The 26,151-nt window shown below is 29.4% G+C and overlaps 1 protein-coding gene across 1 annotated transcript in view; it reads left to right on the top strand.

Moving 5' to 3' along the window:
- The first annotated feature begins 1,629 nt into the window (after positions 1-1,629).
- LOC145836646 (uncharacterized) overlaps positions 1,630-26,151 on the top strand; it is a 67,605-nt gene continuing 43,083 nt past the window's right edge. The window contains exons 1-38 of the mRNA XM_082944432.1: positions 1,630-1,649; positions 2,195-2,285; positions 3,982-4,210; positions 5,011-5,350; positions 6,534-6,655; positions 7,608-7,751; positions 8,022-8,153; positions 8,300-8,465; positions 8,686-8,792; positions 9,747-9,890; positions 10,045-10,201; positions 10,825-10,954; positions 11,951-12,088; positions 12,551-12,800; positions 13,308-13,505; positions 13,991-14,196; positions 14,406-14,544; positions 14,776-15,096; positions 15,260-15,497; positions 15,721-15,951; positions 16,990-17,122; positions 17,438-17,639; positions 17,932-18,114; positions 18,290-18,487; positions 18,666-18,815; positions 18,984-19,104; positions 19,256-19,413; positions 19,600-19,732; positions 19,917-20,025; positions 20,187-20,309; positions 20,571-21,426; positions 22,196-22,480; positions 22,633-22,872; positions 22,936-23,097; positions 24,741-24,909; positions 25,110-25,288; positions 25,459-25,614; positions 25,712-25,941. Of these exons, the coding sequence (XP_082800558.1) occupies positions 1,630-1,649; positions 2,195-2,285; positions 3,982-4,210; positions 5,011-5,350; positions 6,534-6,655; positions 7,608-7,751; positions 8,022-8,153; positions 8,300-8,465; positions 8,686-8,792; positions 9,747-9,890; positions 10,045-10,201; positions 10,825-10,954; positions 11,951-12,088; positions 12,551-12,800; positions 13,308-13,505; positions 13,991-14,196; positions 14,406-14,544; positions 14,776-15,096; positions 15,260-15,497; positions 15,721-15,951; positions 16,990-17,122; positions 17,438-17,639; positions 17,932-18,114; positions 18,290-18,487; positions 18,666-18,815; positions 18,984-19,104; positions 19,256-19,413; positions 19,600-19,732; positions 19,917-20,025; positions 20,187-20,309; positions 20,571-21,426; positions 22,196-22,480; positions 22,633-22,872; positions 22,936-23,097; positions 24,741-24,909; positions 25,110-25,288; positions 25,459-25,614; positions 25,712-25,941 (7,290 nt within the window). The remainder of the gene's footprint in view (positions 1,650-2,194; positions 2,286-3,981; positions 4,211-5,010; positions 5,351-6,533; positions 6,656-7,607; positions 7,752-8,021; positions 8,154-8,299; positions 8,466-8,685; positions 8,793-9,746; positions 9,891-10,044; positions 10,202-10,824; positions 10,955-11,950; positions 12,089-12,550; positions 12,801-13,307; positions 13,506-13,990; positions 14,197-14,405; positions 14,545-14,775; positions 15,097-15,259; positions 15,498-15,720; positions 15,952-16,989; positions 17,123-17,437; positions 17,640-17,931; positions 18,115-18,289; positions 18,488-18,665; positions 18,816-18,983; positions 19,105-19,255; positions 19,414-19,599; positions 19,733-19,916; positions 20,026-20,186; positions 20,310-20,570; positions 21,427-22,195; positions 22,481-22,632; positions 22,873-22,935; positions 23,098-24,740; positions 24,910-25,109; positions 25,289-25,458; positions 25,615-25,711; positions 25,942-26,151) is intronic.

Raw genomic sequence — 26,151 nt, 5'->3', positions numbered from 1 at the left:
CTTAATGACAAAATATGTATTGAAAAAAGTATACTAAATTAGTTGTAAACTGAACTTAAATAATTAACTTAGTTGCAAAATTTGCATAAAGTTACATAATACTAACGAATCTTATAAACTTTTGCTTTTCAAATAGTTCTTTTTCTATCTAAACAATCTGTATTTTCTATGGCACAAAGCTTTATGCTAGAGTTGGGAAATGTACAACCCACAGGTCGGATTTGGCAAATTTGAGTTTCTGGCTTGTGATGTGTTTTTTAGCTTTAATGTGATTTAAGTAAATCAAACAATATTGAGCTTTTTAGAAAAAACTATTTCACTTTAAGTACTTACTAAGTAGGATTTCGGTTCTTTTAATTTTAAGTTCTTATTTATTCCTTTTAGAACACTATTTTTCAAAGTAACGCAGCTTTTATTTAACAAGTCTCGCCTACAAATAATTTTTTTTGGAAATCTAGCCCGCCTTCCAGAAAAGATACCGACAGAGACATTCATACAGTTTAAACCTTTTTACTTAAGACATTTTAGTTTCATATGTTTTAAGTTTTGTATGATTATACTTTTAATTTTCGGCGGTATTCTAAAATATAAAATTCAAAATTTCGATTGTTTAAATTACTTTTGAATTGATTAAACTTTTAAAACGTGTAGATAATTTTATATTTTCGTTTGTTTTTATTTTTGTGTAGAAATAATAATGGCTCTTATCAAATTTAATTGTTTATATATATATTTTCTTTTAAGAAATTTTAAAATCTTGATAGTTAAATACTTTCAAGTGTTTGATATTTACTGTTTTCGGAACTATTTATTTTAAGGAAATTTATTAAAAACTCATATCAAACAATTATTTTTGGCATACTCTTTTATTTTTCATAAGATTGTAGATGTAAAAATTTATCTACAAAAACAAATTTTTAAAGTTAGGAAATATTACGTATGAACAAAATTATCAAAGTAAAATAAAAAAACATTAATAAAACTTCATAGTAAAATTTAGTTGTAACTTTAAAACTGACCAATGCTTTAAAAACAAAACATTCAACTGTTTTTGTTGTTTTTTACGACTTTAAACTTTATTAAGTTTTATGTGTCTACACAAATAAAACTATCTATCTTATTAAGAAATTAATGAAAAGTCAGTAAATATACTTAAATTCTTAAATCAAGTAATTTTGAAAATGGTTTGAAACTCTATCTACGATTTAAAACTTTATTAGGAACAAGAATTTTTTGGGCAGGTTTAAGCTTGTCATAAGAGTTGGAAAAAAATTACAAAAAAGTTTGTGCGTTTTAAATTTTACGACAATTATTTATCGCAGATAAGTTTTTCATATCAGATTAATAAATTCATATAGTGTAATGTACTTGATTTTTGTTTTATAGGTGTTTCAGTAGTTTGTGTATTAAAATAAATGCAATATTTAAGTTTTTAAAATTTCTAAAAATAAATATAATTGTAGATTGTATTACTTCTGTTTGCTATGTTTTTTATTCTTAGTATGTGAGTTTAAATATTTATAGATTTTTCGACTTAAAATAAAATATAAACTTAATGTAAAAGCTGAGCTTACAGATACCAAGTGAAGTTTAAATGAAGAAACCTGATATATTATTTTTTGTTTTAATATGCCTTGCATATACAAATGGTCAGTTCTAGAAATATAATAATATTTGAAATATTAGTATTGTACATACTTAAACATTTTAGGTGAAAATTGCAAAGAAGGATTTTATACTCGTTCTGACGGCTTCTGTGTCGAATGTGGAGTAGGACACTAGTTAGCACACATTTTTACAAATAAGTTAACAGTATAAGTTTTTTTTTTTAAATTACTTAGATTATGTAAAAAATAAATTTAAAAAAAGTTTATAGTGTTTTACTGTTTGCAATGAATTACAAACAATTGTGTAAGTTTTACACTTGAGAAACTTGTGTCTTCTGTATAAACAATTACTTACGTCATTAGGCTCACGTGAAATTTTTTACGAGATGAGTTTTAGACAATTTATTGCTTAAAAACGTGTCTATCAACTGATATAAATGTTTACTTATTGACTGTTAAAATACCTAAATTGCATACAGATTAATTTTTATACTTTAAAGCTATAAAACCAGACAAATAATTGTTATTAGTATACTAAAAACTTTCCGAGAAATACTTTATTTAAGTATAAGTAAATAACAAAACAGCTGTAAGGGTGGCAATGGTACGATACAACAACCCTGTCCAATAGGAACTTACAATGACAAAGTTGGCATGGCAACATCAGATGCTTGTTTTGTAAGTTAAACTACATATTGTGAAAAAATAATAAGTGTTTTAAAAAAGTTTAAAAAAGCGATTTATACATTTTATTTAAACCGATATTTTTTAAAGTTAAAATTTCCTTTTAAACTTTTTGACTAAAATTAGGTAAAAATTGTTCAGACTGATAAACTGTTTATTTACAAGGTTTTTTCGTACACCAGGTCCTTGGACCAAATATTTGCGCGCTTTTTTTTCGTTTAATAAACAATATTAGTACAATTTTTAAAACGTTAAAGTTGAATTATAAAACATCGAAACTAAATGTTTCTTTAAAAATTTTCTTTAAAGCTTTTAATAACTTTTGTTATAAATAAAAACTTAATTTTTTAGAAAAAATTTAACGGAAAAAAAAACCACAATCAATATAATTTATTGCTGTACTTTTAGTAAGATTAAACATGGTTAACTACCTACAACTTATTTATTTTTAGGAAAAGTCAAACTATGACAGTTAAAAAACATATTAAAAAGCCTTAGATATGAAACTTGACAAATTGTAAAAACAAAAATTCAACTGCAAAAATAGAATAACCTCATATAAAATTAAAAGATGCAGTGCAATAATATAATTTACCGCAGAATAAAAATAAAAATATAAAAGCATTTTACTTATTGTAAATATGACTACTAAGTATATTTTTAGGAAAATTTTAGTTCTACCATATTAATTAAGTTTTAAAAAAATTATATTTAAATTGATTTGATTGTAAAAAATATATTTTTTATTACATTCATTTTTACTTTTAAATACTTTTTTATTTTTAGTAAACAAACATAAAAACATTGTTAAAGATAATCAACTATCACATTGTACATTTTATATAATTTTACGACTATTTATACTGTTTATTAAACGAAAAAAAAAGCGCTGAAAAATTTGGTCTAAGAACCTGGTGTACGAATAAACCTTTCGGTTATCCAGTCATACACAAGGATACAGTTTAATGTCATGTCCAGGACAAGTATAATTTTAGGTGAACATGTTTTAGACAAAGTACGAGTAATTAAAAGTTAAAAAATTTTTTGAATGTAAAGTTAGTATTTAATTTTAGAAATTTTAAAAATCTTATAAACATAATGTTAATAGCTGTTCGTTGTAGTCTAAACTGAATTTATAAAACTCCTTAGTAACATAAACTTAGAATTTATTAGTAGCCAGCTGACTTTTCTTATAAATACACCAGTCGTTTAAAACGCTATGAAAAAATAATAACCTCAGTAGCATATAAAAAGCTAGATGATTTTTCAAAAAGAATATGTTAGTCGTTAAAACCTTTTATAAAAAAATAGTATCAATATTGTTTAACTTTTTTTTGTAACGTTTAGAAAAATTAATTATAGTTAGCCTCCTTAATAAATGGCAGTACTTAAACTCTCCCACTCTTCATATTTCTACTTTACACAAAAAAGTCTCAATTAATACTTTTGATATTTGTGCAAAGATCAAAATACGCTTCTTTGGTATTCAAAAAACTTTTCAGTTTGAAAAACCATTTAGTCTTTACATTATTAAAAACTATTTTTAATTGTATTAAAAAATACTTATTATTTTGTAACCTTCTATTTGGAGCTTGTTAAAAGTTGTAAAAGTTAGTTTAACATCCCTTTTATAAAAACTAAAACTAAAAAAATATTTAACTTTAGACATAACGAAAATAATTTTCTGCAGCTATGTAATAAAGGATCTTACTCGAGTGATGTCGGTACAAATGTTTGTAACTTATGTGAGGCTGGATTCTACTGTCCTAGTTTCGGAGGTATAAAACAACTAAAATGTGCAGTTGGTACTTACTCGGGAATCGGTCAGGCATCGTGCGAGAATTGCCCGAAAGGTTATTCGTGTAGTAACCCAGCTGATTTGCCTGCTAAGTGTCCAACAGGCTTCTACAGTTTCGAAGGTAGTTTTACAAAGCTGATTTATATTTTTTATTCTTTAAAATAAATATATACTTTTTTTAAGTTACTTTACGCAACTGAAAATTAAAACAAACTTAGAACCTATTACCAAGGGCTAATGAGAAACATTTCTTTTATTATTATAAATGCTTAAAACTGTTGATAAAAAATAAGTGGCATAAGTTAAGAATTATTTTATAGGCCGTAAAAATGTAAAATTTTATTGTATATTTTAGTAATATTTATGAAAACTTTTTAACTAATATTAATAAAAAAAATTTGTAGTTGCTTTACTATGTAGAGCTGTTCAAACTTTTAGAGCTAACGAACTTATCAAAAAAAAAGTTGGTTGAAACAATTAATAACTATTTTAGATTAAGAAAACATTTTTTATCTTTAAGAAACAGCATAATCAAAAGTTTTATTTAAGTCACAAATCACTATCTCTATGTAACCATTAGTTTATTTACGTCAAAATGTTTTAAAGCTTGTTAAAGGTATTGAATTAACTCTTTGAAATTAAGTAATTTTGATGATATTAAACTATTCACACGTTTTAAGGTATGTATATACAACTTTAAACTTTGAGCTAGATAAACAATATATATTTTTTTCAATATGCTTAATCTTTGTTAAAATAATTGCTATCTTATCGGAAACTTTTTCACCACTTAAATTTGTCACGTAGCAGTTTTACTAAAAATTTGCTAACGCTAAAATTATTTTTTATATTATTAAGAAAAAAACTTTTATGAATAATAGTTATCAACTTAAATAAGATGCAACTGATTTTGTTATACAGGGTTTTCCACATGCAAAATATGCCCAAGTGGATATGAATGTCCGTCTGGAGACACATTAGTTGAGTGTAAAGCTGGTTTTTTCAGCGCCGCTGGTTCACAGACGTGCAAAGCTTGTCCTGTTGGGTATTACACTGTAAATGCAGCGTCGGAATCGTGCCAACCATGCCCGCCAGGACACATGTGCCCGGAACCCAGTAAAAGTCCCAAAATTTGTCCGTTCGGGTACGTAACTTCATGCGGCAACGTAACTTGTCACGCCTGTCCTAATAACCAGGTGTCCAGCGATGAGCACACCGAATGCCTGCCCTGCCCAGCTGGATTTGCGTGTTCCGAGTCAAGGTTGCTGCAGCAAGTTTATTTGATTATAAGTACTTTATAAAAATTCAAATTTTAAGAAAACACATATGTTTTAATATTTTGTTTGAAGATAAATGAATACAAGATAAATGTTTTTCGTTTTTTCTATACCATTTATTTTTTGTTTTTCTCAAATAAATAGTTTATAAAATACCAATTTAAGTAAAATTAAACCTATTGATGTATCAAATGTATTGTGTTTATTTAAAATCATGTCGTTTTTGTCTATTTCAAAGTACAGTAGACGTAGAGAGTTCTGTAAATAATAGTTGCAATTGTAGCTACGAGCATATTGCTACAGCTGAATCTATTCTAAAAGTAGGGCCGTTGCAAAAAAAAAAATTATGGTGGTTAGGAAGGTTTTATCTTTTTGAAGTTAGTTTTTAAATAATAAGTACTTTACTATCTTTAAAAACATTTAAATCCCTTAAGTTACAAATTTCTAAATAATTTGTATTTTGGTGTAAAGTATTTCTTCTGTTTATTTTTTATTTCTGTACTAAATAATATTAAACATATTTACGAGTTTGCTAGTTGATTTTTGGCTAGATTTTAAGTAGAATGATGAAGTTAAGTTAATTTTGTGTTAACTTAACACAAGTTCTGTTCATAAATATAGATGTAGATCAATAAAATATAGTAATATAGATATCATATAGTTCAATATGTTGTACTGTTTTTAATTCAGTTGAAAATGATCGAAATTTTATAATTAAAGTAGATTGTTTTGGAGGAAGGTTTGATGCATAAGACAGACAAATGTAGATTATGTGTTTGCTTTATGCTACTTATCGATTAACATACCAACAAAAATAAGAATGTATATAAACGGTGAAAAAAAAAAAAAGTATTAGTGTTCTCACAATCAGCATAAAGTATGCAGTGTACTGTATGATAACGTCTTAAAATAGTTTAAAATATTTTTATAAAAAAGTAATTTTTGTATTTTAGATAGTAAGTTAAAGGCTAGTAATGTATTTAAAAAGAACAGCTTATCTTATTTGTTTAGGATAAAAGTATGAACAAAAAATTTTGAATTTTTTAAATTTATTACACAACATATTTTATATACTTAAAGTTTATGCAGTTCAAAGTAAAGTTGTACAAAACTAAGGCTAAAAGTATCAAGTTTTAGTTGATTTTGTCAAGTAAATAAATTTTAAAGAAACAAACCAACTCTCTGTGAAAGTGGAAGTTACTCCTTAGAAGGAAGTACTTACTGTTCCTTATGTCCTGCCGGATTCATGTGTCCCAACCCATCAAACGAGCCTGTTGCCTGCAATAAAGGTAAGAAAATAATTACACTATATTTTATTTCAACTACTTAATTGGCGCATGAATTGAGAGTTTAAACCAAAATTAAAAAACTGTTTTTTAATCGCTATTGTAGGAGAATATTCAGCATCTGGTTCAGTATCTTGCAGTTTGTGTCCAAGAGGTCATAAATGCGTAACAACTTCAGTTGCTGTAAGGTGCCCGGGAGGAACGTATAGTCCTTTAGGAGGTTCGTAACATGTTCTTTTTTTTTTGAATAAGTATAAACAGTAAACTTTGATAGTTTCAAAATACAACTGTTCATAATATTTTTACTTTATCTTCAATCTTGCACAACTTTTTTTTTATAAAATGCAAAAACAGTTTTATTAGATAAAATACATACTTAAGCCTGTACTCTACGGTAAACATATTTTGAACCTTTTCATAATGACAACTATATATTTCTTTTAACTTGATCAACTTTGAGATGTTTTAACTTTGAATTTGCTTTTTCTATAAAAAATAAACAGTATTGCACTTCTTACTAAATATGTGTTAAAAAATATTTTAAAATGGTTTAGATTGTGATCACTGTATTTTTAATGCTTTTTATTTTTTCTAGAAACATCATGCATAGTTTGTAGAGCAGGATACCAATGTGCTGAAGGAGCCAGTGAAGAAACTATCTGCATGTCAGGTAATACTTGTTCACAAAACGTTTCTTTTATCTTAAGTATTTTATGTTTAAATAAAAAGTTTTAAAGCTATATATTTTTTTTCACTGAGCTACAGAGTTTAGATTCTAAAATAAAGATAAAAATCATAGAAAGATCAAAACCGTATGATACTTATAATACAGCTATAAAATAATATAAAATGACAAGTAAATATTTTTGTCAGTAATAGATATTTAGTTCCTTAGTCGTTATCAGCAAAAAAGATTAAAACAATTTTCATTAAAAATTGTTACCCCCAAAAATAGGAATGTATAGTCCAGAAGGTTCAACCACTTGCCTTCTATGTCCACCTGGATACCAATGTCCAAATTCTTTTCTCAAAGAAAGTTGTCCTGATGGGACTTTTAGTCCAGGAGGTCTCGTCACTTGTGTAGCAAAAGATGCAGCTGGTTCGTTTTAAAAATTTTTTTAGTAATTAATGCTTAAAAGTTTTAAAACATAACTTGTTTGATTTTGTTTTTTTAATGCTTACTTTTAGTTATACCGTGAACCATGCTTGATAAAATACAAAATAATCACTTTAAATTTGAACCATATTTTATATTTATAAAAAGTTTTCAACATCAAATCGGAAAAATTATTAGCACAAAAGTTATTTTCAATAAGAGTTTTGGTTTTTTATAAATACATTTTAAATGAATTAAATTTTTCTTTTAAAGATTCAATAACTGCTACGGGTGTTAAAGTGTCGTCAAGTTGTAGTTTAGGGGAATATGAAGATGGTGGTGCTTGTACTCCTTGCCCAAAAGGTTCATATTGTGTGAATGGGGTCAAAAATGATTGTCCAGAAGGTAAAAAGCTAAAGTAATGTGTTTTTGCAGCAAAATTTTAAAGAGTAAAACACATTTTAAAATAATCCGATTTTCTTTATCAAATATTCTTATAGTTTAAAGAAGCCTAATTCATAAAGTTATCATCATAATAATTACAAAAACAGGTCAATATACTGCCGAAATTGGTAATTATTACTGTAAAAACTGTCCGCCCGGCTACGAGTGTCCAAGCACATCAACTTTGCAGATTTGTAAACCAGGAACTTACTCGATTGGAAATCAGCCTTCATGCTCTAATTGCCCTGCTGGATATTACTGCCCATATACCAAGTAATTTTTTTTCATGGAAATACTGCAGCTTAAAATCTAGCTAAAGAAAAGTTTTAAAAGCTTGTTTTAATAACGTTTAATTACATTAAATCAAGGTCTTGAATTATTATTTTGTTTTTCGAACTAGCCAAAAGCATTATATGAATTGAAAATGTTTATTAAAAGATGATAAGCATTATACTTTTTATAATAAAACTTATAAAGTAATTTCAAAATGTAGCCAAAACATAGAACTGATGTGCTCTCCCGGAAGCTACTCATTAGGATCTTCTACCAGTTGCAAGTCATGTGAAAAAGGAAAGCAGTGTTCTGATCCATCAAAAGAAGGTAAATTTTAAAAGTGCTTTTTTTTTCTTTACTTACCATTTCTGTGGGTTCACAAAGCTGACATTTTGAATTGATTTATTTTTCTATGTTTTTTAAATTTAAAAAGGTTAAATAGTATTAGTTGTAATAAAAGCTCACTGCCATCTAAAACATTGAGCACAGTTAAATATTTTTATTTATAAGAACTTTATTGACTGATTACACTTTTTGGTTAAAAAATTGTAGCATACTAAACGTTTTTGAAAATATATTAATATTTTTTTAATTAATGAGACCTCTCAAGTGGCTAATTTTAAATTAACAGTGCTATATGCTTTAAAATGTGCTGCTTAGTTTAGATTTTTAAACTTCAAAAACAATACCTGACGGAATGAAAACACCTATTTAACTAAACTTTTTACAGAACTTATGTTGTATGTTAATGTATGTGAGGATTATATTAAACAAATGCTTAAAGATGGTCATATACATTTTAGTAAACTTAAAAATAATATCTTTTAACGGGGTAGCTAGATTTTTAAAGCTAAATTGTATAATAAATTTATTGTACAAGACTTAATTTTACAAACTAATTTTTGGTCAAAGACCTCGTCAGCGCATAAATAAATCTTATTCAAATAAAATTGTATAAGTTAAATTTTATATGTTAAAAGTGCTAAAATGTATAAGTTAAATTTTGAAATTTACTAAATCAGTAACGACCAAATTTGAAACTTTGAATTGTTAAATAGGAATTTTTTATCAGTTAAAAAACAACTATTTTGAGTAAAGATTGTTTTGTTTAACTTCTTTAAGCTATAATTAATTTGCGTTTTTATAGTTGCTTTTATTTTAATAACCAACTTAACTGAAAACAGCGCTATAAAGTTAAAATTTTACTTTTAGCTATTGTACATTTTTGCTATAATTTTGTGCAAATTTTAAAACAAAACGTATATAAAAAACGTTTTCTAGGAAGCGACTGCGCAAATGGGTTTTACAGCTTAGGTGGGCAAACGAGCTGTACTGCTTGTAATGCAGGCTGGGCTTGTCCTTCAACCGACAGAATAGACGATCAGTTTCCGTGCGGGAATGGAACTTTCTCCGTAGAGGCACAGAGTATTTGTACTTCGTGTCCTCCTGGAAAGTAGTTGAATTTTGTCTTATACGTTTCTTGTTTAGTGTTACTGTTAAAAAAAAGTAACTTAAATAATAAACAGTAGAAGCTTTATAAAATTACGTGTAAATAAATGCAATTATCTTAAACTCACAGCCAAGCGTAAGACTTTTGTATTTTTAAGGTACTGTCCGTTTACTGATGCTGATATCAAGTTTGAATGTGACGTCGGTTTTACGTCAGCAGGAAACAGACAATCATGTTTAAAGTGTCCACCTGGGTTCTATTGTGTTGATTCAGTGAACGAAAACGGGTATGAAACACATTTCAATATATCAAGCAAAACAAAAATAATATTAATTATTGTGAAATTTAAGTTTTGAAAGTTGGATGATCAGTTGAAAAAAATAATTATTAAGTTAAATTAAAGTTATAAATAAGAAATATTGAAGCACGTTTAACTAATAATAACTTTTTCAAATAATAATTATTCTAAGATTTTTTTAAATAAGCTTAAAATTTTGAGGTTTTGACTAGCTAAAGATTTTATGATAGCCAACTTATCCTTTTTTAGGTCAACTTACTTTTTTGTTTTAAGTATATATATATTAATAGTATATATTTCTAAACGCAGAATTAAAAATAGATATGTTTTTAAACATCGTTCGTAAATAGCATTATATAATTTAATTTTACGAAAAAAGTTTTTAAGTACGTATGCTTACTTAAATTGTAAATGACCTTGAAGATTTTAGCTTTAATATTCAATATAGTCATTAAATTAACTTAAGTAGTGCATCATGTACTAAAAATTTACTAATAAACGAACAGTTATTAAAATACAAACTATTTTAAATTAGTTTGAAAGGAAGTGTTTAGAGGTTTAGCGTACTGAAAAGTGATATCTGAAATTAAAATCTTGAAATATAATTTCAGAAATCCTTGTATACCTGGAACTTATTCACTTGGTGGTTCAGTTTCTTGTTCAGAATGTCCAGCAGGATATTATTGCCCAAGCACTGACCATAAACCATACAAGTGTGAAAATGGGTACATTTCTACAGTTGTGAGTTTTTACACGGTTTTTTTTCTGGCATAAATTAACTCTAATGATATTGTTATCAAAAAGAGTATATATTTTCGGTTTTGATTATATTATATAAACATAAGCTGTTACAATGATATAAAGTTTTAACGATGCGATCCTTTAAATTTATTTTAAAGTAACATGTCTACATCAGTATGAAAAATAATAAACTACATAGCTTAGAACTTGGTTAAACTGGCGTGTTTTTAGTATTACTTTTAAACTTGCAATTAATTTTGACTAAATCTAGGAATGTGAGATTAACTATGTTATTAGTTTATGTTTATAGTATATAATTTAAGAAAGGGACAGTAAAGTGAACTTTCAAAGCAAAACTCTCAATTAGTATGTATTAATTCTAAAGTAAATTTTATACTTCTGTACTGTATAAAGCTTAGAAACGAAACATGGATTTCAAAAAAACTGTTATTTGCTATTTTAATTTTTTAATCAAAACCCTTTTTATAATGAGGCACTAGGTCTAAGCAAATAAAAACATTCAGTTACTACTTCTTTAATCTACTTGTTATAAAGATAAAAAACTGAAAAATTGCCTACTTTTAAGTTTTAAATCTGTATATACAAACTTAACATTTATTGACAACGACATTCATCTGTAGTTAAAATAGCACGTTTAATAAGATTTAAACTTGAGTTAATAAGAGACAACCTTTTCTCCTGATACTTGTCTGCATACAATAGCTATTTTACAAACTATATTCTTTTGACAAACATTATTTTCTATAGCGATGTTAAAAAAAATCTTTAACTCGTTCAAAAGAGTTAAATGGTATTTTACATTACTATTTTTTTTTGTTTGGTACATAATTTTTGTTCTTGTTGATTATGTTTACTACTACTTACTCTTACAGTAAACACTTCATTATAAATTCAAAGTTTAAGTAATATTTTAGACTTGCCAAATGCGTATGCTACTTAAGGCATACAAGCAAATAAAACTTCACAATTAAACAGAACAGCGAAAAGTGCGACAAGTGTAGAGCAGGTTACGAATGCAGCGATGCCACGAAAGAAGTTGGGTGCCCTGCAGGAACGTGGTCAGGCGAGGCATCCGTGGAATGTCTGAAGTGTGATCCTGGATACAAGTGTCAGGTCTGTTTTTGTAAAAGTTTGTTAGTTTTATTAATTAATCATTTCAAAAGACCTTAGAGTGTCAAAAAATGTAATAAAAAATAAAGGTTTTAGAAACTATTTAAAAAATTCATAAAAACATCAATTACATTAGTTTTGATTAAATAATTAAAGGTAATGCTATTAAGTATGAGTAGCATTATGAAGTAGGGCACAAAGTTATTTTTAGCTGCTTTGTTACACAAAAAAGTGAAAAAAATGTACCGAGTTGTTAATAATCTATAAAAAAAATTACTATTTATATGAAAATAATTCGTATATTTTATTTTAAGAGTTTCCCATCTATTCATAATTTAAAGTTGTTAAATACATTTGATCAAAAAGTTTTAATGATTATTTTTATCAGCAGATTATAAGTTTTTTAACTGCTATAGTAATACTCCATATATTTAGTTTTATTTTGACAAATAAAACATTTTAAAGGAGAAATCAACAAGTTCGAAGCCTGCATCTGATATTTGTCCAGTTGGAAAGTATTGTGATGGAAAAACTGAAACAGACTGTCCCAAAGGTACTTACAATCCCATAGAGGGAGGTACTGATCTTACTTCGTGCAGGGCTTGTACTCCTGGTAAATGTTGTCCAACAGTTTCAACTGAAACACCGGATAATTGTCCTGTTAACCATTACTGTCCTGAAGGAACATCTGGTTGTAAAGCATTACCTTGCCCAGGTACGATGTTTAAAATAAGAAAAAAATTGAAGCTTTGAAGTTTTTTCTTTTGCGATATTATTATAAAAATATAATATTCAACTACATACAGTAACTAAAATACTCTCTAAGTATTAAGTGCCCAGTTGGTAACCACTATTGAGAAAAGTCATTTTAAACACTTTTTGTCGACCGTATTGATTTAAATTATTTTTTTGTAATTTAAAAGTTTGTAAGAACTTGTAGAAATTGTTAAACTATAAGGAGTTTTAACACAATTAGTACTCATCATCGACTGCGTGTAACGGTATTTACTGAACCAAAACAACTTTTTTAAATTTTGTTTTGAATTGTTGAACAGTATTTAATAAAAAAGAATCGAATTTAACTTAGTAAAAAAAAAATTTTCTACCCCCACTTCAAAATAGCTTATCACGTGTGCAAACTTTGCATAAGAAAATTAAAAAAACAAATTATCTTACAATTGTTTAACTTTACCTTCATAAAACTTCATTTACCTAAAAACAGGTGGTACTTTCAATCCGGACGAAAACAGAGAACAGCTACTTGACTGCACGTCAAACCCTTGCCCGGCTGGTAAGTATTGCGAACCTGGTAACGGTCCTGCTGACTGCCCCCAAGGATTTTTTTGCTTGGAAGGACAAACTTCAAAGTTCGAAAACCCATGTCCTGCAGGAACTTTCGGCTCGTCCGTTGGATTAAACAGTTATTTAACTGTTTTTAATATACTTTTACACTTTATACTTTATTTATTTTTTATTTTCTAGTAAAGCAACTGTTTTTAGTGAAAAATTGTCACAAACAAAACTATACAAATTTAAGCGAAATTATGTCTGCTTTATACGAAGTTTATGTTACTTGTTGTGTTAGTAACTAATTGAGATTTACTACATTACCAAATTAAATTTTTGGTTCTCAATAAAAAACGTTTAGTTGATAATGTCAGAGTTAAGCACAGTAATACTTAAGATATCAAGATTTTTATATCATTTTTTTACAAAAGGCTCTGTAAATTTAATTAATTTTTTTTAAATGTTTTGCACTAAATCATATAAATACTTCCGTTTTGTTTTTACACTTTTTAATAAAGAAACTAAAATCATGTATTTACATACAGTATACTTTTATAACTTTTTTCTAGTAACTGAAACATTTCTTATATGAAAAAAAAACTATTTTTTAAACTTAAGGCTCGGATGAATGTTCCGAATGCACAGCCGGTAATTACTGTCCTCTCGGCAGCGGAACGGACCCAACAACCAATGAAATTGAGTGTCCCAAAGGAAGCTACAACCCCGACGTGAGAAAATCAGACAAGCTAAACTGTTTCAAATGCGACGAAGGAAAGTTTTGTGATTCAACCGGCCTGTCTTCTCCAGCTGGCGACTGCTCCCAAGTAATTATTTTGTTTTTTACTATACCTTTTACTACAAAAACAGCACAAAATTATGGACTTTAAAATTATTTTTTTCATTGTTAATTATGAAACTTTGTTTGGAAGTAAAAAAAGATAAAACAAAAAAAGCAATAAACATGTTACTAAAAAATATCATACATTGATTATATATGACTTATTTCAAACTTCTTGAATCACTAATTTTTTAGGGATATTATTGTCCAAAAGGTACAATTACACCTGATCAGTTTGCTTGCCCACCAGGTACTTACAGTAATCGTACTGATTTACACAATTCTTCTCAATGTGATACTTGTCCAGAAAGCTACTTCTGTTCTTTTGGTACAGGTAAAGTTTCACTTAAAATATTTATATTTTTAAACTGAAAAGTTTGTTGAATGTTTTTGCTTTTACGTTCTGAGCTGTACTAACTTTTGAGTAAATCTCAAACAGTAAAGCCTTTTTATATTTAATTTTGGTTTTTGTTATTAAATTAGTAGATTTCTTTTAAAATTAAGGCTAAACATTACTAACTTTTATTAATTTACAAGACTTGAGATACAAATACTAATTTTTAAGGTGGATTTTCTTCTTCTACTCCCCCAGAACCGTGTCCGAAAGGCTTTTACTGTCCTGAAGGCACTCCATCAAAATACAACAATCCATGCCCGCCCGGGACTTTCTCTGACAAAACAATGAATGTGGAGGCTAATGACTGTATCAAATGCACACCTGGATTTTATTGTACGGGGGGAAAAGATGCCCCAGACAACCAATGCCCCGCAGGCTATTATTGCTTGGAAGGAACAAACTCCAAAGAACAGTATCCTTGTCCAGAAAAAACCTATAACCCTGATTTAGAAAAAAAAGAAATTACTGATTGCAAGCCGTGTATTAAAGGTTTAGATGTTTAACTTTTTATAGTTCGAAAATAGTAACTAAACAGTAAAATCTAAATTTAACTTACACAGGCTTTTTATTTTGGTAAGCTGTAAATACTTATGTTTCTGTAATCTACATGCTTAAATTATAAAACCCATTCAGCTTTTTAATAAAAAATCAGGTTCCTTTTGTGAGCCTGCAACTGTTCAGCCAGTTCCGTGCCCTGATGGTACTTACATGCCGTTCGGCGCCGATGAAATCACCGATGTGGTTGAAGGTGATCCTGCCGGAAGAGAAAGCAGTTGTCTCCCGTGTCCAGGAGGTTCTACCTGTACGTCTGGAACTGTGGTACCCGTGGGTTGTCCTCTTGGGCAATACTCTAGTCCTGAAAGTTTCTCTTGTCAGCTAAGTATGCCCGGGTTTGTGTTTTGAAACTAATTTTCGACATCGTTTTTATTTTATTCTTACTATTTATTGTTTATCCAAATCTAACAATTATAGTGTTTATGAGGAATAATATCATACTAAAGTGGTGCTTATTTAAAGTTTTATAAAGACATTTTCATAGAATTTAAAAATTGAAAGTTAGCATCTGTTGCAATGTTTTAAATAGCTTGATTTAAAAAAAGTTACATATTTTAGCTATTACTGTGATGAAGTCGGTACCTCTTTCGATGATATGATTCAAAACAAAACGTGTCCTCAAGGTTACTATTGTCCAGAAGGTACTGTGTACGAGAGTGATAAGCGGGATTGCAGCGAGGGAAGGTATTGCCCAGAAGCAACTGCCGAAGAACTTTTATGTCCACCCGGCACATACAACGATGAACTAAAAGCAGAAGCAATTGATGACTGCAAACCTTGTGATGCTGGGTAGATTTAGCTCTTTTACTAATAGTTCAACTATATTTTTAGTCTACTATTTATTTTTACAGTTTATTTTCAACAAAACAATGTTCCACTCCTATATCGGCAGATAGCAGATCATCAATTATTATAAACAAACCTGAAAAAAGCTTTGGAACAAAATAAATAGAAGCTATGTAAAAAAAAAAATTTAGATTTGTTTAGAACAACTGATGATCTCCTATATGCCAATATAGGAGCGAAACATTGTATTGTTGATAACAAACTGTAAAAACAAATAGTAGGTAAAAATCTCCTTAAAGCTATTTAAGTCGAGAACTTTGAGTTGTTTGATTTAAAACAAACTACAATATTATATTTTTAGTGGTTAACTATTATGATCAAAATTAATTATTTTGGATATAAAACTAATATACTTAATAAAAAAGGAAAACGTTTTACATTTTACGCAATCTATTAAAACCAAAGCTTGGTAAGTTTTTAAAAAATACTTTTTTAAAGTGTTTCTATAAAATACACACTTGTGAAAATTTCTTGTAAAAAGCTAAAGTTTTTGAGACAGAAAACAGTTTCAGTTTTTTATCAAAAATAATGCTTAAATGATTTTATTTCTTAAGAACGTTTTTCAAACCTTAGGATCATTATTTGTTTAATTAATATTAAATCGTTAGTTTTCGCGGTTATGTATTTAAAAGTTATCTGACCGCTAAATATGTAACCATTTCTTCAAACACAAATCTCAAGCTTAAAGACTTGATAAATATAAAAAAACAGAGCTGAACAATTATTCAACAATTTTTTTTTTGTGATTTACGAAAATCGATAAAACTTCTTGTTTGCTAATAAAATATTTAGGAAGAAGTTTTACGAAGTTTGTAGAGAATTTATATGTGCCATTTATAAACATTTAAGCTTAGTTTACTACAAGCTAATTAAAAAAAAGAATGAGTCATAAGACGGTGAAAAAAGTAGCAAAGTACACACAGATTGTTGCAATCACCATAGATAGGTAGCTAAAAAAAGTTTTGAACAAAAATTTCACAGCTTTTATTGTGTTGGAGGAGGCGCAAGTACTAGTGGAGAATGCTCAGTTGGCTATTACTGCCCAACAAGTATTCCAAATCCCTTAGAACAAGACATTGGGCTCAAAACCATCGGTTCCTCTGGTCCTAAACAGGTAATTTAGTAAACTGCACATAGTTTTTTTTTTGTTTTGCCATACAATAAAGAATAAGTATGCTTAAAGTAGTATTAAGCAAAAGTGTTTATAATTTTTTCTTTTAAATAAGACATATAAAAAAGTATACTATTTAATCATAGCTCAATATTTTGAAAAGTAGTTTAAAAGCTAAAGAGATTAAACAAAGTGTATATGCTAGTATCAAACAAATTTATAGAATTTCTATTTTTAAAGATTTTGAACAAAATAAACAATTAAAATATGTATAAGTTAAAACAAAGCTGTATTGGATGATACTTTGTTTACTTTTAGATTCCTTGCCCTGGAGGTACTTACATGGATGAAACTAAAGCCAAAAATGTTGATGAATGCAAAAAATGTGTAGCTGGTACGTACTGTCCTCAAGGCTCAGTATCCATGACCGATTGCGACCAAGGTTTTTATTGCGAGGCTGAAGTGGCTAACACGACTCCTTGTCCAAAAGGAACGTATGGAAATCGTACAAGTTTGATTAGTTTTAGACTTCCTACTTACTAAATATAAAGAAAAAGTATTTTGTTACAAAATTGTTAATCAATAAAACTCAAGCATTTTTTTTCATATTAAAACAATTAGATACTTTTTTGTCGATTATTAATTTTTTGAAGATCTAAAATGAAACAAGCTTAAATCAATTCCATAGTATTAATACAATTTAGAAATAATTCTAAGAAGATAGATTTTAATAAAATAATGATGGCATTTTTCGTCAGTAAAATTAAAGAACTCTGAAAAATATTGTTTAAAAACGGTTTACTTTTATGCAGAATTGAAAGAAAAAAAAGAATGTGCGAAATGTGATAAGGGTAAGTACTGTGACAGTTTGGGAATGATTGCTCCTCGGGGCGATTGTGATCCAGGATATATATGCTATGAAGGTTCACAAGAATCTAACCCTAACGATGGTAAGAACGGAGTGATATGCCCAAAAGGAGGCTACTGCCCTGCCGGTAAAAAAGTTGTCTAACTTTTTATTAAAGTAATTTCTATTAACCAACTAGCTTGTTTAGTTATTTATTTGAAGACTATCTTTAAATTTATTAAAACTTTCAAAGTTATAGTTCTTTAAATAAATAAATTTATTAAGTTAATAATGTCATTAATTTTTGATTTTAACGTTTAAAGGCTCGTATGAAGTGAAGCCGTGCGATCTTGGATATTTTAGCAACACTGCGGGACAAAAAGACAGTAGCGACTGCACACCGTGCACAGCCGGATACTACTGCAACGGCACAGCTCTCGACAGACCTACGGGAATGTGTTTTGCTGGACATTATTGCAAACAAGCGTCTTTTGAAGCAACGCAGTTTGTTTGCAAGCCTGGTAAGTAATATTTGCTTAACAAAACTTGAAAAAGTTAAAGATAAGTTGCATTATTAAAAAGAAACAAATAATTTTAAATCAGGAACTATTTGTTTCACATATCATTGATTTAAAACATTTGTTATAGCACCATTTGATGTTTCTCTTAAAGACTTTTTTAACAGACTTTTTTTTATAGGAACTTTTTGTAAAGAGGGATCAACAGTTGAAAGCATTTGCCCCATTGGTACATACCAGCCTCTTGCTGCTAGTGAAAATTGTACAGCCTGTCCTCCAGGAAAAACTTGTCCTTTTCAAGCAATGAACGACACTTTTGATTGTCCTGAAGGTGTGTTATAAACTAAAACGCATCCAGATACAGAAACAATTTCGTAAATAAACTATTTAGTTCGACATTATATATAAAAAAAAAACGCACATAAAATTACTAAGTTTTATAATTTACTTTAGTTTTATGTAATTGAATGCTTTTTTTGAATATTGTTTATAAAAACAGGAAGCTACTGTCCTTCACCAAATCCGTTTGTAAATTTCACATATGATCTAAGTGCAAGTGAATACGTAGGAACGTATCTTGTTGATGGTGAACTCTGCCCTCCTGGAACTTATAACTCCGCGTTAGATTTAAAAAAAAAAAACTTTTGTAACAATTTTAGTTTTGAAGCCTTAATACTTTGTAAGTACAAATTATTTTGAAAAGTTTTACTATTTAAAAAGACTATTACATGTAAAATGTTGTAAACTGTTGAATAAAATACTATGATTCAGAAAAGGAAAAGAAACATTGGGAGCTTGCTTGGCCTGTCCTCCTGGAAAGTTTTGCAGCAGAAAGGGAGCTAAAGAACCGGAAGGAGATTGCTCGGCAGGTTACATATGCTACAATGGGTCTACAGTTAGCAGGCCCACCCAAGACAACAGTACTGGAGGTTATTTCATTTTAATTATTTTTCTATGTCCTTAATATTTATAAAAAAATTAAGAAAAAATAAACAGTAGACTAGCTAATTTCAACAAAATAAATCAAACTCTAAAACCAAACAGAACTATTTTCTTGTTTCCTAAAAAAAGTAAATTGTATACTTTAAATAAAAGTTATTTTTAATGCTAAGGAGTCACCGTAGAAGCAAGTATGGGACAGCAGTGCATACCAGGCCATTACTGTCCCAAAGGGACCACTACAATGGAAAAATGTGAACAAGGCACTTACAATCCGAACCTTGGCGGTCGATCTATAGATGATTGCGAGTAATAAAACATTTTTAAGTTTACTGTAATTGTATACTTGTATAAGAAAGTATAGTTATTTTATAACTGTAACAAACTTAATTATTCTTAGAAATGTTTAAAGTGGCACAAAACAGTTTTTTGTCCATTAGCTGTAAAGTAATTTCTTAAAATTTTGGTAAAATATTTTAACAATTTTATTTAGTTTGTGTCCACCTGGAAAATATTGTGAGTCGGTTGGCATGAGTAATTTTACCGGAGCGTGTGAAATTGGATTTTATTGCGTCGGAGGCTCATCTACTTCACAACCTAAAGTTAGATTCGATCATGATTAGTTAAGAAAGTTGTGAATTGTTTAAACCATCTTTTTCATTGCATAATAACAGGGTGGTAAAAACACTGTGTAGTGTAAGTTAATTAAAAAAGTATTGAAAAATAATTTAGCAACAAAAATATACACTCACTTTTTTTAAAGAATTTATCGGTTGATGGTGGGGCCGAGTGTCCATCAAATCACTACTGTAATTGCACTGGAGGTTGCAGTGAACCTGCTGAATGTAAAACTGGAACTTATACAAATTCGACTGGTCAAGCTATTGTAAGTTAAACTGTAGAACAGTTTTATATCAATATTTTAAAAGTATTGTAAAAAAACAAATGTTTAATGTTAAAATTAATAGAATAATTCGGTACTTAAGTGAACATAGAACTCGTCTACTACCTATTGAAGTCAACGAAAACCAAAAAAAAATCTACATAAATTAACGTAAATAACTAAGTCAAAGCATTACCAGTAATATACTTAAAAAAGTTAGTTTAGAACCTTCTTAATTTAAATACTTTTTATTAACAATTTCAGTGCATCAACTGCGACCCTGGTTATTTTTGTGAAAAAGGATGGCTTCCCGTTTTGTGTCCCGAAGGTCGCTACTGCATCGGGTCATCCGGCGACGGCGACATAGACGGAAGGGTTTTAGAGAAGCAGCCGAAACCTTGCCCCGACGGAACGTACAACAACAAAACCGGCCTCAGAAACCAAACGGAGTGCTCTAAGTGCCCGGGCGGTTTATATTGCTCCGCCGACAGCATAATACCGACTGGTCCGATTTTACCTGGCTACTATTCGCAAGGGGGCGCCAGTTCAGATCAGCCAGCTGCCGGGTCGTGCAAGCTGGTCATTGAAGGCACCGAAGTGTGGTCGTTTGAGTGCGGGCCGTGCGAGCCCGGACACTTCTGCGTGGGCGGTCAGGGCTTCATGGAAAAGTGCCCGATCGGGACGTTCGCCGAGTCGGGAGAGCTTCGGTCGGAAGAAGAGTGCCAGAACTGCTCGGCTGGATACTACTGCGAGTCTTTAGGTCTGACGGCTGTTACTGCCCAATGTGCAGCAGGCTGGTTCTGCACTGGCGGAGCTACGAGAGCGCAACCTGACGATCCGGATGAAGGTGGAATATGCCCGCCGGGGAGCGAGTGCCCGGAAGGTTCCATTTCGCCGAAGCTTTGCGAAAAAGGAACTTACAGCAACGTGTCCGGAAAAGAGGCTTGCGACAAATGCCCGGCTGGTTACTTTTGTTTGGAAGGTGCAACAGACCCGTCTGACTGCCCGGCAGGGTCGTATTGTAAGGCGGGCGTTGGCGAGCCTACTAAATGTCAAAAAGGAACTTTCAACGGGATAACTAATCAGCAGTACCAAAGAAGCTGCTCTGATTGTCTACCAGGTAGTTTGATAAATTATAAAATTTAGATAAAAAAGCTAATTTAATTCTATTTTTAAGCCTAATACTTCTAACAAATTACCTTATTGAAAAATTGTTTTTGGCGTTTGCCAGCTCTAAGATTTTATTTTTTTTTTAATATGGACAACACGTTTTAATTATGCTACAGTTTGTTTAAGTGAAGTGAAAACATTTTTTTTTTCAATTTCTACTAAATTGTTTAAAAGAACTAAAACAAAACACTACAAAGAGTTCCATTGTGAAATTATTTTTAAAGTTTTTTACAAAAATCAAGTATTTGTAAATTAAAAATGTGGTAAAATTTATAAATCTTTTTGTTTTATTCTTTTGTTCATGTATTTGTCTGTTCAGCACTGTTTAAATTATGATTTGATTTATTTACATTTTAACACTTTTTATAATTTTTAAAGACTTCGTATATATACTTGTTGTGTATAGAAGAAGATGTAGTTAGAGAAAATTATTTAAAAACTATAAGTTATTTAGATAAATCTGAAAGAATATTTATCCTTTTAGATTTTTTTGTCTTTAAATTATAGTAAAATTCTATTAGAATATATGTTTTTAGATGAACTTGCTAGAAAACTTAGCAAGTATTAGTTTCTACAATGTTTTAAATTAGTAATCGTAATTAAATAAAAACACAAATTATTTTCTGTAAATTTTCAAAACCTAGTTACATAAACTTTAAAGAACACTTTTTTTTTGAGAAATAAAAAAAGATTTTTATATCACAGCATGTCTTTTGCAGGTACTTACTGTGCAACAGCCGGCCTGACCAACTACACAGACTTGTGCGACGAAGGCTGGTATTGTACCGAAAAGTCTGAACGAGCCAGACCAACAGACAGCCTTCAAGGTGGCCAGTGCGCACCCGGTTTTTATTGCGTTAAAGGCTCGAACGTGCCCCAACCTTGTGATGCTGGAAAGTATTGCTCGAAATGGGGACTTGGTGCCCCGGAAGGAAATTGTTCGGAAGGGTTCTATTGCAGTAATTCATCGAAAACTCGAGAGCCTGATGGTAAAGATATAACTGGTCAGATTTTTTAATGTATCATGTTATGATAATTAAAAAAAAGTTCTTAAACTATTAACCATTAAGGGTTTTAAATAACAAACTTCAAAATACTTATACAAGAATTATAAAAACTAAACTATCATAAAATTTACAATATAACTAAAATTCAGGCGGTCCTTGCCCAAAAGGTCATTATTGCCCAGAAGGAACGGTAGAGCCGAAACAATGTGATCTAGGAACTTACAGTGACTCAACAAACGGAAAATCAGAAAAAGACTGTCTTGATTGTACTGCAGGATATTACTGCGATGAAAAAGGGTTGGTAACGCCAACTAAGTTGTGCGATCCAGGATTTTATTGTCCTGGCGGGCAGTCTGTTTCTAGTCCACCTGAATACATGTGTCCTAAAGGTAAACAATGATTAAAATTTTTATATTACTAAGAAATTTTTCAAGCTGCTTTTAAACACAAAGGCTACTTCTGTATCGCTGGTTCAAAGTTTCCTGAAAGATGTGACAACGGAACTTATCAGGATCAAGAAGGTCGTGATTACTGTGAAGTTTGCCCGGCCGGCTTTTATTGTGATGCAACAACAAACGTTGTAACAAGTTTCAACGAAAGTGTATGTCCTAAAGGTAAGAGATTTTTAGATGACTGTTTTATAACCACAATACTTCTCTGATTAAAAAATTAGTTTGTTTTAAGCTACCTTAAAAACAGGGTTTCCACAAAGTTAGAATAATCAGGATACGAAAAACAAAGACAAAAGTCAGGAAAAGTTGAGAAAAACTAGGGTTTTTCGAAAACAAAGTAAGGAAAAGTCAGGAAATTCGATTTAAAGATGCTCTTAATAAGAATTTTCATCTTCACTAAAAAAATATTTTGCAAATGTTATTTTCATAAACGTTTTGCTTTCGCAATTTATCATTTTTTCAGGATCTTTTTGAGTTTATTGAGTAAATAATAAACTTTTAACCCATTTGTTATGTATTTTTAAATCAGTTTTAATTAAGAATTCGATTTATAAAATTCAGGATTTTTTCATCTTGATCTGAAGCAACTGTGTTAAATCTTTTTAGATACTATATTTTTAGGAATTAATAGCACTTTCTTGTTAAAAAAGACAACAGGTTAGTCTTGTTTATATAACAATAACGTTTTAGCCGTCAAAATTTAAGTAATTATTATTTAAATTATTTGGTTACCTTTTAAAAACTTGAAATTATAAATAAAGTACTAAGTTATGTCGTTTGAATATGATTTAATCTACCCTAATTGTTAAAAACATAAATTTAAATGTTTATTTTTATTGAGGTTACATATATATTTTAAGTTACAGAATTGAAATTTTGAGTGTAGACAACTTATACTGATTTATTAAAGTATGTATTTAGATTTTAGACGCACAATCAAAATTAATTGGAACACACTACACAATTAATAAAATATCAGAGATTTATCAATTTAATTAGCGCACAACGCTTTCTACTAAAAAGCAAAACATTTTTGCGTGTACAGTCTTTAACTCATTAGTTGTCAGACTTATTATGGAGTTATAAAACTACATGAAAAATTTATTTTGATTGAGTTGTTTTGGAAATCACATCTTATAATTATTATACTGCGCAATTAAGTAAGGTCGTATTTTATGAAGTTTAGCATTATTACTTGAACAGTTGTAAAATATTTAAAACTTCTTTGTTTAGTTCTGTAGCTAATAATATGTTGATTGCTTTTTTATTTGGCAAAATATATTATAATCCATTTTATTATAAATGAAACAAGCACAATTCAAATTTTTTTACGACCATTAATAAACATATGAAACGAAAATAAGTAAAGAAAAAAAAAAAAAACATATCTAACTAGAGTTGGAAAATTCAAAGCTCAACATTTAGAATTAAATACAAAAGTATTAACGTATTTCAGTAATAAGTTTATTCAACTAGACAAAATTATACTTTATAAAAACTTGAATTAGTACAGCATAATGATGAAATTGTATAAATATCTCTAAGTTTGTTTTCCACAACAAATGATATTAAATAGTTGCAATGTTTAAAAGTGGAGTTTCATTTAAAAAAATCAGTCTCGACTTTATATTTTAACTTATTTCTTTTACTTAATAGTTTTTTATAACTTTTGAAAAGTAGATAAGGAATATTATTTTAAATGTTATTAGTATAGTAAATATATAAAATAGAAAAAAGTAAAAATTCTATTTTTTAGCTAACTTTCATTTAAGACAATAAAGATTTTAAAACACATTATATTTTAGGATTTTATTGTCCGAATGGAACAGTCTTTGAAAGAGAAAACCCTTGTCCACCTGGATCCTTCAACAACAGAACTGGTGCGAAGTCGCTAGATGAGTGTGTTAGTTGCTTGGGAGGTTATTACTGCCCTAACTACAACACTTCTGCACCTTTACTCGAGTGCTCTTCTGGGTTTGTTTGTTATTTTATATTGATGTGCAGCACTATTGTAGCTAAATAAGTACTATCAAAAATATTTCAAATAAATAGTTAAGGTAATTTTTTTTTCAAATAAGTGAGTTTATAGACAAAACATTTTTTAGACATAAGAAAATCTATAGTAGAAATTGTTGTGATTTGATGAAAAAATTCATACTAAAACAAAATTACAGATACTTTTGTAAGTTTGGAGCAAAAACTTCAACTCCGACCCAAGGAGATCTTGCAGGGCCCTGTCCTGCGGGTTTTTATTGCCCCAGAATGACAACAAATCCAAAACCGTGCCCACCCGGGACATTTAGTCCTTACGAGAAACGGAACAGTGTTGAAGAATGCTTGGAATGTACACCAGGTTGCTTTTGTTTTACGTTTACGCAAAAGTACTCTTAAATTATGATTAGTTCTAAATAAAAACATTATTAAAAAAAGTTAGTTAGTCTTAAAGCTTGTAGCCTTAAATAACTTTTAAATAAAACTAAACCACTAAATTGTAGAACTTTAGCAATAAAAACATTTTCAAAGGCTCTTATTGCGCAAGTAACAATTTAACTTCACCAACGAGTGTGTGCGATCCCGGGTATTATTGTCCAGGCAACTCAACTTCTTCAGAAGAGATTAGCTGCACTGCTGGTCATTATTGCCCGTCTAACTCAAGTCAACCTACACCATGTCCTGTTGGTGAGTAAAACTTTAAATAAACAAAAACATTTATTAAATGTTTTTAATGAAACATTCAAAACTATACTACTATTTTTAAATAATTAAATATTTTTAGGAACATACTCCAACGCAACCGAGGTAACAGATGAAAGCTTGTGTGCAAAGTGCTTAGGTGGAATGTACTGTGATGTTCCTGGTCTACCCGAGCCAGCAGCTACTTGCACTCCTGGTTACTTTTGTCCGATAGGTTCAACGAAACCAAACTCAGTAGTCACTGGTTGTCCGGTTGGATTTTATTGCCCTGGAGACTCGCCAGAACCGTTGCCTTGTGATGATGGTTTTTATGTGAGTTAAAGTATTAGAAGCATAAGTTTTAAAAGGAAAGTTTTTTTTTATAGAGTTTGAACTATGAACAACATTCTCCATGAAAAAACGTATTTTAAGAACTTGTATTCCCTTAACTAAATTTACAAGCTTAGTTAATTTTAAACTAAAGTTCAAAACATGAAGAAAATTAATAAAAAAATTATAAAACACGCAATACAAGAATTCAAA

The sequence above is a fragment of the Thalia democratica genome, chromosome 5, assembly GCF_965202585.1.
Source record: "Thalia democratica chromosome 5, ktThaDemo2.hap1.1, whole genome shotgun sequence".
Classification (NCBI taxonomy): Eukaryota; Metazoa; Chordata; class Thaliacea; order Salpida; family Salpidae; genus Thalia; species Thalia democratica.
Note: the sequence above shows the minus strand (reverse complement) of the source record. Positions and strands in the feature narration are given on the sequence as shown.